General features: G+C 46.7%; 1 protein-coding gene across 1 annotated transcript in view; it reads right to left on the reverse strand.

Moving 5' to 3' along the window:
* Positions 1-12,341, reverse strand: part of Sel1l3 (SEL1L family member 3) — a 115,676-nt gene that overhangs the window by 30,907 nt on the left and 72,428 nt on the right. Inside the window, exons 13-15 of the mRNA XM_051164724.1 lie at positions 10,963-11,103; positions 3,366-3,428; positions 524-700 (exon numbers count right to left, since the gene is read on the reverse strand). Of these exons, the coding sequence (XP_051020681.1) occupies positions 524-700; positions 3,366-3,428; positions 10,963-11,103 (381 nt within the window). The remainder of the gene's footprint in view (positions 1-523; positions 701-3,365; positions 3,429-10,962; positions 11,104-12,341) is intronic.

Raw genomic sequence — 12,341 nt, forward strand, 5'->3', positions numbered from 1 at the left:
AGGCTAGGATGCAGGCATCTGTACCCCTAAAGTACTTGACACTTGGAGAAGAGCCCAGTAAACACCAAACATAGCTTCCTCTCTTGGCTTTGTTACTTTGGTGGCACCCCCCTCTGACCCCCCCCCCCCGGCAACTCTATCAGCACTTGTCCCTTTCTGCTCCTTAGAAGGACATTCTCCGCAACTGTCTCTCCATCTCCCATGGTGGACCATTTCCATCATGTCCTCTACTCAACCCTTCCTCCTCCACAAAGACTTTGTAGCTGCTCTAGCCTTCCTTGCTTCTGCTCCCTGACAGTGATTAGATCACCTCCCACTGTGGCTAAAGGCATCTTTTCTTCAAGGCCAGCCATCATGCCTTCCTCACTAGACCCAGAGACCCCTGAGGGCCAGCACACATGTCATCTCAGGTAGTATTTATTCCTACATCCCTCTCACCCCACAGTGCCTAGTCCTGGCTGGTCACTCAGCATGCCTCCCACAAGCATTTGGGTGTAGAGCTGCCTCAGGTCCCTTCACTCACCAGATTCCTTCCAGGGACTCCTGGGAAAATTCCATCCAAATACAGGACCCCAAGGTTGTAAGAGGCATCTGGGTTCCCCATTTCTTCTGCTTTTAACCAGTACTTTGCTGCTTTGGCGTAATTTTTCCTGAATTTGTGGTAATACCATCCGAGGCCGTTGACAGCCTGATGCAAGCCCTGCATTTTAGAACAAGAGGGAAATTGTTATTATTATTTATTTTAATGAATTCTAAAGACATCTGGAAGCAGTTGCTGTGGCAGCATTTTTCCAGAGTCTTCCCTTTCTCTTTTTCGAGGGGCAGATGGCACTAAAGAAAAGCTAACTGCTAGACAGTGCGAGCCTGCCTAAGAGACTTCCCAGGTGGATTCTGCCCGGCTGCTACTGGGTATTCTGCCTTCCAACTCAATAGTGACGCTGGTCCCCAAATCATCACTCAATGCCTATGGGCTCTTATGTAACACCCCTGCAAATGCCTCTCCTCATGAAGGGCATTTCCCCAGCCCTTCAGTTTCATGAGAACCGGGCTGCAGAGGACATTTGAGCTTGAATCTCACCCTGGCAGGGATGGTTTCTAGGTGACCCGCCTGCCCATCTGTTGACTCCTCTGCCCTAAACACCAATAAGCCTCCGAGAGCAGCTGCTGTGACAGTCTACTTGCACAGCTCCAGTGCTTTGAGATGAGTTGGTGTCCCAGGTTCTGATGGGATCCAGGCTGTGATAGGGCCCATAGCAACAGGGAAGGATGGAGAGGGAACGTCTCAAAACTGAGCTGGCAATGTCAGCTCCAGGGAGGGGCCTGTTTACGTCTAGTGTCTTCTAGTATCCTTGTTCTTACTGAGTGCGTTCCATCGGGAACTCTGCCCTACTCTCATAGGTGCTCAGACCATGTCTCTCAGGGCAAGAATAATCCCAAAAGAGCCTTTTGCCCTGCCAGAACACACCTATGTGCATGCAACGGGGGGGGGGGGTGGGGGAGGACCAACAATGCCCTTCTGTCTGTGGACTTGTAAGGACAGAGTGTCATTGTGGAAGCATATCATTTTAGCCTCCCCTTTCATCAGGGAGGGACTGGCATCTTGGTTTTCGATCCCCAGCACAGGATAGACACTTAAGCAAGTGGCATGAATGAAACGAATGAAAACTCCACTCTGAATACAGGTGCAAAACAAAACCATGTACCCTTAAGGTGGAGAGTCACACCTGCAGGCCTCCAACATACCCAGACTAAGAGGACCACTTTAGCATAGTCAGCATCATAGCATCCACAGAAGCTTCTTTTGAGCCTGAGACAAGGTAATCTCCCTGCAAGTACTGCAGACTCTGTCTAAAGAAGTAATAGACCAAGGCAGCCTATAAAATGGTGACAGGCTTTTTTTTAGGACATGCCCATGGTCAAGGGGCACCTAAATGCTTTTCCATTGCTTACTTGGAGTGGACACAGCCTGGTTCAGATGGACCTGTCACGAGCTGAAAGCGAGGGCTTCTCTGGGAATTGCACCAAGTTCAGTTCAGCAGCCCAGAAGAAGAAATCCTGTCATATTGCTTAGTACTCAGCTCTCATCCTAGACATCCACTTAGCTGGAGCAACAGATCTGCCCTCTCTGTGCCTTCTAATTCCAATAACCTAGTTATAGGCAACCTTCCCTCACGTTCTCTGTAAAGTCACTCACAGCCCTTAATGAGTCCTTGCTGAATGAGAGCCTGAGAACCACAGAGCCATTGAGGACACAGAGACTCTAGGAAACTGCTTTGTAATATGAAATAAAGCAGGCTGAATGGGAATTCACCCCTTGCAGGGGGGAGGCTAAAGAGATGCAAATTTCACATCTACCCTGACAACCCTCACACAGCCCCACTTGAGGATGCTCTGGACACATATACTCAGTGACCACCACTGAGCTGCCTTTCTGTTTCCCTGTGTTAGGTCAGTAGCGGGTATGCGCACGACAGGGAGGAGGACCGTGTGCTCTGTTAGCACCTACATAGAGAGGCCTTCGTAGTCCCTGCTTCAACTTCCTGCTCCCTGCTACAGCTCCCTGCTCTGAGCTTCCCCAAAAAAAACGAAATAAGGGAGGAAAATTAGCATGTTTACTTTTAGAAGCCTGAAGAACAAAGGACTAGCCAGGGGCCAAAGAGAGCTAGAGAGTGGCTTCAGTGAATCTATTCATGTGCGTATCTGTATACAGTGTGTGAGGACTAGTGCGCATGCATTTATACTTATAAGTGTACACACACAAGCATGCTCCTGTGTGTGTCTTCTTTCAAGCAATACTGTGGTCTCCATTCTTCAGGATTCTATTGATAGCAGCTGACTGGGGATACTAATGAAATACAAATAGTGATGAAGGCAAAATAATTCATAAAGCTCTGACCTTGGTGGTGGTGACCTTTGTAAGCAGCCCCTCAGCAAAGCACAAGAAGCCAGTGGGAATTGGTCAGAAGGGGGTTAACGTTCCAGGAAATTAGGCTTTGGCTTTCCTAATTCAATGGCCTTTCCCCTCATTCAATTCAAGGATCCCCATTGTTTGTTATCAGGGCAGCTCATGATTATAATTTTAGCCTTTAAACAAAATCAGCCCGGATTCTATTGGCAGCGGGAAGGTGCTTTCAGCCTTTGAATGGTTCTGTCCTCATTGTGGCAAGATTATGTGTGTATTACAACTTAAAAATGACTATTCACTGCGCTGGAGGACCCCTCCCCACCTCACTTTCACCTCAGCTTTGTGGAAGAAAGCTGGCTATTTTCTCATGCAGCACAGCTTTCTGAGAGCATGGGTGTACTGGGAGCTGCTCCCCCGCCCCACCTCACCCCCCACCCCTGCCACAGTATGCATGGGTTACCTTGGAAGCAGCTTTCTTCATGAGCTCTAAGGCAAGCCGTCGGTTCTTTTTAACTCCTTGACCCTAAACATTGACAAACAGCAATGATTATGAGAAAAATAAACTCCAAATCCTCACAAGCATCACACAGAGATACCAGCATTCAATAAAATAAACCCCGAACCTTAAAAAAATAAAACAAAAACATAAACAAACAAAAAAAAAAATCTTAATCCCTGCTAGGCACAGCAGTATTTGCAAGATAGTATTGTTGTCTTCGTCGTCGTCATCGTCATCGTCGTCATATTGTTGTCTTTGTCGTCATCATCATCATTGTCATTGTCATCATCGTCGTCATCGTCCTCTTGCTCGTGTTTGTAGATCACAAACAAACCTTAACTTCCTAGTTCATCAGGGATAGGAATCCCCACTGATCATGGTATGAGCTGTGTTCCCGTCACTCTGTACATGCTGGGGGTGGGGGGCGGGGCGAGCTGTGAGGCAGGTTGGATGGATCTGGTCACCCCGAGTGCTTTCCTCTGGGATTTTTCTAATCTGCCACCCAGATAAGACAAGTTATCTGTGTTGAACAGTCAAAATTTATGGGCTTGGGTCCCCTGGGTATGACACTGTGGCTTCTGAGACAGTGTGAGAGTGTGATGAAAAGAAGATAGGAGACAGGACCCTGGGAAACTAGCCACTTGCCTCCGAGGCAAGTGACAGAAGCTAACACGTTTCCTTCTAGCAAATGTGAGATCTCCAGAAGAGGTGGCTCGTCCTCTGTGTAAAGAAATGGACTTTGGAGTTCTTGTTGCAAAAAAGACCTAGCTAAAGGGTCAAGAGGTCTGTGTGGAGGAAATGGGTGGGTCCAAGAGTGGGGAGGGAAAGGGTTCCTGAGGTCTTGATACAAGTCTGATAGTAGGAGGGGAGTCAACTAAAAGTCCCTGTTGCTCCAAATGTACGCATAATCATGGGCCACTTTAACTCCCCCGGTTCCCCAGGGGATCCTCCTCAACTTGTCAAGATTCGTGGGGTCACGTGATATGACCATAGAGAGGGCTTTCCTTGTGTGAATACCACTATCTGCTCTATTTAGTTTGCTCTCTGAGATCTAAAGGTGGTGATCAACACATCATGTGATCATGCAAGAAATGCACGGGCATTTCCATCCTTCCCTGACTTCCCAGAATCCTGTGGTAAGTGAGAATGGGGAGGCAGGATTTGAACCCAAGCCAGCAGACTAAGCCTCTGACTGCCAAACTATGCTTTCCAGTGTGTATTTTGGTTCTATTCTAAGAAAACACAATGACTCCTAACTTCCTGCGTGGTACAAGAAAGACACATTGATGATTAGCTCTATGTTTTTCAGGATCTCCAATAAAAATGGGAATCAAACTAAAGGTTAAATTCTATCCAAGTTTTGACTGGACCTTAACTTACCTATTTAATAATACAGAAGCAAAGAATAGAATGAAAATATTTTTTCAGAAGTATGCCTGTGCTGGATAGTTTTATGTCAACTTGACACAAGCTAAAGTCATCCAGGAGGAAGGAACCTCAATTAAGAAAATGCTCCAGGCTGGGCATGGTGGCACATGCCTTTAATATCAGCACTTGGGAGGCAGAGGCAGGTGGATGGCTATGAGTTCGAGGCCAGCCTGGTCTACAAAGTGAGTCCAGGACAGTCAAGGCTACAAAAAAAAACAAAAAAAAACAAAAAACAAAACAAAACAAAAGAAAGAAAGAAAGAGAAGGAAAAGAAGAAAGGAAAAGAAAGTGCCTCTATAAGAACTGGCTATAAGGCATTTTCTTTATTAGTCATCAATGGGGAAAGGCCCAGCCCATTGTGGTGGTGCCATTCATGAGTTTGTGGTCCTTGTTTTAGAAGAAAGCAGACTGAACAAGCCATGAGGAGCAAGTCGGTAAGCAGCACCCCTCCACGGCTTCTACATTTCCTCCTGCCTCCATGTTTCCGCTCTGTTTGAGCTCCTACCCTAACTTCCTCCAGTGATGAACAGTAACATAGACGTGTAAGCCAAATAAGCCCTTTCCTCCCTGACTTGCTTTTAGTCATGTTGTTTCCTCGCAAGAGTAAAAACCCTAACTAAGACAAGTTGGTATCAGGAGTGAGATGCTGCTGTGACAGACTGACCATGTTGTTTTGGGGAGGACTGTGGGAGGACTTTGGAACTTTAGGCGAGAAAAATCCATTGAGCTTTCAATGCTCTGTTCTGTGGGAGCTTGGAAGATAAGAATGCTGAGAGGAAGGCAGAAGATGGAGGCCTGGCTTGTGAAGCTTCGGAGGGAAGGTTAAAGAGTCTGTCAGGGCCATTTGTTATTTTGAATTAAGATTCTGTGGTCTGGTTAGCTAGGGCTGAAGATTCAGCTCTGGTTAACAAGCTACCAGAAGTACTAAAGTAAGACCTTTGATGTGTTGGGCTGTTCAGTGCTGGTCAGCTGGAGCTGAGAAATTAGCAATGATTAGAAGACACCAGCACCGTTGAGAAGAAATCTTCTGGGAAGTGTTTCCTCAGAGTCAGCACACAGAAGCTGCCGTTCCAGGGGCGGCCAAAGGTTGTACCTCATGCTGGCAGCCAAAATTGGTTAATATAAGAGTCACCCAGGAGGTACTGGTTTTGAAGGCATGAAGGGGTCATGGAGAGCAGCTGAGGATTGGACTGTGAGAGGCCAGGGGAGGTCACTGATGAAGGTGCAGCCTCAGTAGCAATTGATGGTCCAGGATTAAAGGTGTCTTGCATAGTTGAGGCTTGGCACCAGGAAGAAAGCCCCCTACAGGGTACTGGAGAAACTGCAGTCCAGCTGCAACAGAAAACCCCTGTATTTTGGAGATGCCAGTACCATGATCAACCACCAAGGGCAGCATCATCAGTGGAGTGGAGCCAGCCAGAGCCTAGAAGACAAACTGTGGGTGCTGCAGAGGGCAGAGGAAGAGAAATGACTCAAGCCTTTTTGAGGAGTTCAGAAGATCATGATTAAATTCCAGATAATTGGACACTGAGTTATTTACATGGCTGAGGTTCGGTTTTGCTTTGGTCAGATTGTGACTATGTCCCGGTTCTTCCCTCTTGAAGAAAATATTTAATTTATTTTTGGTTTTACAAGACCTCACAGTTGAGAGACTTTGAATTTCAAAAGACTTTGGATTTTAAAAGAGATTTGCTATTTTTAAAGAACTGAACTTTTAATATATTAGAACTTGTCAAGACTGTAAGACTTTTAATTTATACACACACACACACACATACACACACCCATGTGAGATTTGGGGATGAATAAGAAAGGAAAGGTTGTGGTTTAATATGATGTGTTTGTGTGTCAAGTTGACAAGGGGTCAATTGTGTGGATAGTTTTATGTCAATTTGATACATGCTAAAGTCATCTGAGAGGAGGAAACCTCAATTAAGAAAATGCTTCCTCCTGCAGTAACTTAATGTGTCATGTGGGCCATGGCATATTCTCTGAGGAGAAGGAAAGGGAAGAACTGGGGGAGGGGCGTGAGAAGTGGGGGACTGAGAGGAGAGGGGGGGACTGTAATCAGGATCTAATGTGAATAAATAAATAAAATTTAAAAAATGTTTCCAGTGAGGCCGGTCTGTAGGCAAGCCTGTAAGGCATTTTATTAATTAGTGGTTGTTAGTGGAGGGCCCACCTCATTGTGGGTGGTTCCATCCCTGGCCTGGTGGCCCTGGCTTCTGTAAGAAAGCAGGCTGAGCGAGCCGCAAGGGGAAATCCCCTCCATGGCTCCTGCCAACGGGTTTCTGGCCGGTTTGATTTCCTGTCCTGACTTCCTCTGATGCTAAACAGTAATATGGAAGGGCAAATCAAAGAAACCTCTTTCCTCCCCAACTTGCTTTTTAGTCAGGGCGTTTCATCATAGCAATAGAAACCCCAACTAAGACAATGTCATTACTTTATTTAATTAATGTCAGAAGAGAAATGAGAACACAGAAGGACACTTGGAAGAATCAGATTGGAAACACGGTAACTTTCGGACCCCGACAAGAGTCAGAAACAGTCAGATAACGGGAACATCTAAACCTAGTAGAACACGCAAGTGCAGTGATAATTTTAGAACTTTGGTTTCTTTAGAAAACACAGCAATATTGTAAGAATCTGGTTTCTTTTTAATCCCATGCGTGAAGATCCAGGCCTGCTTTTGCAGCAGCTGACTATGATTTGCCTCCTGCTGTAGCAGAGGCGTGATTTTGCCAGCTGCAGAGAGTTTCTGTGATTGTGTGACGTTTGGATTCTGGAGACTTCTCAGAGGATATATAAATGCTAGGGCCCCGAGAAACAGGGTGGGTTGTTGGTCGATGTTGGTCTTGCTTTGTTAAGTAGTCATGTGTAAAGAAGAAACAACAATAAGATGAAATAGAGACCCTGACGACGAAGACCAAACTTGCCCCAAGGAACTCTACGTCCCTAATCAGCAGGAAGTAGTCTAACGATAATGTCATCCCCTTTCCGATCCCTGACTTTATCCAGGGGTCTCTTTCCTTTCTTCTGTGTCCTTTCTTCTCTCTTATCTAGTGTTGGAGGGGGGGATGAAAGGGTGGAAGGAAAAAGATGGAGAAGGGTGGAAGAACGAGGAACCTACAAAGTAGCAAACAGCAGCTACACGCAAGGCTCATCTTCCTCATTTTATTTTTGTTTATTTGTTTTGAAGGAATAAAAACAGGCCAGAGAGACGCTCTATGCAAAGGCTCACAGAACCGCAGCACACTGCTGAACCTGGGCATTCCAGTTTCCAGGGTAGAAATGTTCCCAGTATCCTTGCTACTTAGTCTAGTATTCTTGCCAGCTTAATCACATAACTTCTTGCTCAAAGCCTGCACCACATGCTAATCTGAGCAGTACCAGAAGCTCTTAAAGGAGACCAACGCCAAAGCCGTGCATGGTGGTGCACACCTGTAATCCCAGTACTTGGGAGGCAGAGGCAGGTGGATCCCTGTGAGTTCGAGGCCAGCCTGGTCTACAAATCAAGTTCAGGACAGGTAGGACCACACAGAGAAATTCTGTCTCAAACAACAGCAACAACAACAACAACGGGGGAGGGGGAGCGCAAAGCCAAACACTAGCAGAGTGTGTGCTTGGTGAACAGTCTCTGAATACATTGACAGAGGACAAACATCGAGTCAAAGTCAAACTTCACAGTCAGACGAATGCAAGATGAGATACAATTGACTGCTTTGGACAAGCCATAACCCTCACTCTGGCATCATCTTTGCATGTGATATATTGGATGCCCTAAATAGCCAGTGCACATCATGGTCTTTACACCCAGAATGCCCAGGAATGCTGATTTCCATGGGAATGCCTTCTATGTGGACTATACTTAAAAAGAGCTCCTTGACAGAGGCAATGCTCTTCCCTGAGATGCTGATAAAAGCTTCCTGCTTCCTCCCCAGAGATAAGTTAGCCAGAACTCAATAGCACTGGGAAAATAAAAACAGATTTAAGATCATGGAAATGAGACCTGAGGAAACATGTCACCCACTGTCACAGATACCCCGTTCTACACCACCAGATCCTGGTGGACAGAAACGATGCCTGCCTCCTGCCTCCTCCTTCTCTGGACTTTTCATGGAAGCCAGTCCCCAACTCTGGTGGACAGACATATCTCCTCTCCACTGTTTCTGTGCTCTGTCTTCCCCTCCAGTCTACGAGCCTTCTGAGGCCAGGGATGTGACTCATGCCTCCATATGTCCCTCCACTGAGCACAGAGGCTGGCGTGCAGCCAGCCCAGAATGGATGTGTATTAGATAAACACACTGGCATATGGAGAAGATTCAAATCATTTCTGTTGATTTGGTGCCTGGAAAGAGAAGGTCTAGGCCTCCATTTGGAAACCATAACAACCATTAGGCCTCCAGGCTTCAGTGGGGTTTAGAGGATTCAGCTGTAGCAATGGTTCCAGTTGTCAGGGAGTGATGGCCGCAGCTGTGGATCTGGAGACAGGCCCCGCCAGGCACACAGGTGACATGTGGTTACTTGACGACATTCATCTGGGGGCATGGGCATAATAAGTAAGGTCCAGGGATCTCCTTACCAAAGCGCACCCCCCCCTTTTCCAAGCCTAGATCTGCAGCCATACCACCACCCTGAGCGCCCCAGTTCTAGTATGATCTTGAAATTTAAGTAGGGTCAGGTCTGATTCATGCTTGGATGGGAGGCTTTTCTGAGATTAGCGATTGTATACATCTGTATCTTGCATACCGACCACAGATTATAAAGCCATCCTGTTGGAGGTTGGACTGATGTATTTTGATGCTAACTACTGCTTGCTGTCTTTTAAGATGTCCCAAATATTGCTATATAACCTTGCCTAAAAAATGTATTCCTATTTGACCAAAAAAAGCTGAGACACCTGGTCAGGCAAATAGGCTAGGCGTGGCTAAGGTTCGAGGGCCTTTGAGGATAAAGAGGATCTTAAGAGAGAGAGAGACAAAGACAGAGAGACAAAGATACAGACACTGAGAGAGAGAGAGAGACTGAATGGATAGAAGAGGAGGAAGGAAGAAGGAGGAAGGAGGAAGGACGAAGGACGAAGGACGAAGGAGGAGAGATCTGCCATGGAATAAGAAAAGAGCCAAGTGGGCCCAGAAGAAGAACTCTGAAGTTCCTCATGGAAAGAGATGGCAAAATGAACAACCTTAACAAGCATTTGGGGATTATGGATGGGAGGTGGCACAAATCGAAATGATCAGAAACAGATGGAATGAGATGGGGCTGAGAGGTAAAGATAGCTTGGGAGGTGATATCTGCCTTGCCACAGGTAAAGGCTTATTCTAAAATACACCAGGTGTCCGTGTTTTTATTGATTGTAAAAGCGGGTTAGATAATACTGCCATCATAACAATTGCCTTTTAAATTAACCACAACACTACTCTGCCTGGATCCCTGTTCTGGGTGCAAAACGCACCAGCTGCGTGACTGTTTTGACAGAACCTCTCTGTGCTTCTGTTGCTCTATATGGGACACTTACATGATAAATAACATCTGTAAGGATTCAATGTGCTAGTTTGTGTGACACAGGGAACAGGGGCTCCATTCATCAGTAGGTACCATGACTGTCTCGTAAAAGGCACACAGGGGTTACAGTTCTCAAAGCCCTCTGAGCATCGCTTCATTCAATCCATGATCATGAGCACCATCCCATAATATACGAGGTTTCTTCAAAGGTATCCACATGGATACTCCCCCACCCTTCCTCCTCAAGCTTGCAACCAGTTTCATTCCCCCCGCCCCCCCCCATCATTAAGACTGTTGGGATCTGGCCCAAATATGCTCTGTTGAACTAGTGACAAACGTGTAGCCCCGTGGGGCTGGTGGCCATATACCAAGCCATGAAATACGGGTTCCTCCTTCAGAATGTCACCGACATATAGAGAAGCCAGGTGTCAACTGTAAGGCTGTCAATTAAAACTGCACCCAGGGAAGTGCTTCCGACTCTTCCTTTCCGGAGGTGTCCCTCTCCATCACAGGTGACAGCGGCTTGTTCTGAGGCTCCCTGTTTGCCTGCACGCCCACAGGACATGTCTCAGGATTTCTATTATCAGACTAGAGCAATTTTAGTCCCATGCTAAGCGATTCGTACCTTGAATAACACGATGGCATAGTCATATATCAGCGCAGGGTCCTCGGTCTCCAGGGCCCCCTTAGCGTACCACTCGATGGCAGCCTCAGGGTTCTTGGCCACCCCTTGCTGTCCCCAGAACAGCATCTGAGCCAATCGTTGCTTAAAGGCAATAGTGACAAAGAATAGTGAGTTTCCTGGGTTACGAGTGGGAGGGTAAACCCAGTGTAAGATGTTCTAGGTTGTATGGCCATCTATATTGGGGCATCTGTATGCACCCTCAAAGGCCCAGGGAATGGCTTGGAAGAGGGGCAGAGAGAGTGCAAGAGGCAAAGGAAGCAGTGGGGGAAAGGTGTGGAATGCTGACTTCCAGGCATGGCATGGCTGTTACACTGGTGTGTGTAGGGGTTGGGTGGGGTATGTTCACACATGCGCTCATAGGTCCGAGGAGAAGCTTCAGACATTGGTTCTTTCTTTCCACTATGTGGGTCCCAGAGCTCAAATTCAGATAAGCTAGGCATCAAACTTGGTGGCAAGGATCCTTACCCACTGAGCCACACCACTACGCCCCTATGCACTCCCTTTAATTTTTTTTTTTTAAAGGTTTATCATTGTTATGGGTAGGTGTGTGTACCCAAGTACCACATGTGTTCTGGGAACTGAGCCTGGGTCTCTGCAAGAGCAGTAAGTGTCCTTTTTTTTTTTTTTTTTTTTTAATTTTTTATTAATTTATTCTTGTTACATCTCAATGGTTATCCCATTCCTTGTATCCTCCCATTCTTCCCTCCCTCCCATTTTCCCCTTATTCCCCTCCCCTATGACTGTTCCTGAGGGGGATTACCTTTCCCGTATATGCTCACAGGGTATCAAGTCTCTTCTTGGTAACCTGCTATCCTTTCTCTGAGTGCCACCAGCCAAGGACAATACAGGCGGTAAACTTTAAACCCCTACCCAGATCTAGCCAATGGACAGAACATTCTCCACAGTTGAGTGGAGAGTGGGGTATGACTTTCACATGAACTCTGGTGCCTCATATTTGACCATGTCCCCTGGAGGGGGAGACTTGGTGGCAGTAAGTGTTCTTAACTGCTGAGCTGCTGCTCTTGCCCACTCACTGCATCTGTCACTCCTGTGTTCACAGCAGTTGTGACGATCTGCATATGATCTGTATAAGAATGGGCCTATGGAAAGGGGAGAGGTTCATGGGTCCCCACCCTTCCTTACGGTAACAGCTGATGAGGGATAGAGAGATATGGTGCCCATCCTCCTGTAAACAACCCTAATAAAACTCAATGCATTTGCCCCACCCTACCCCTCCTACCTTCCCTTTCTCTCTCTCTTACAAACATAGAAAGAGGCCAGCTGGGAAGAGGAAAGCGATTAGTGGGAGGATGGAGAAG

Source organism: Acomys russatus, chromosome 22 (assembly GCF_903995435.1).
Source record: "Acomys russatus chromosome 22, mAcoRus1.1, whole genome shotgun sequence".
Taxonomy (NCBI): Eukaryota; Metazoa; Chordata; class Mammalia; order Rodentia; family Muridae; genus Acomys; species Acomys russatus.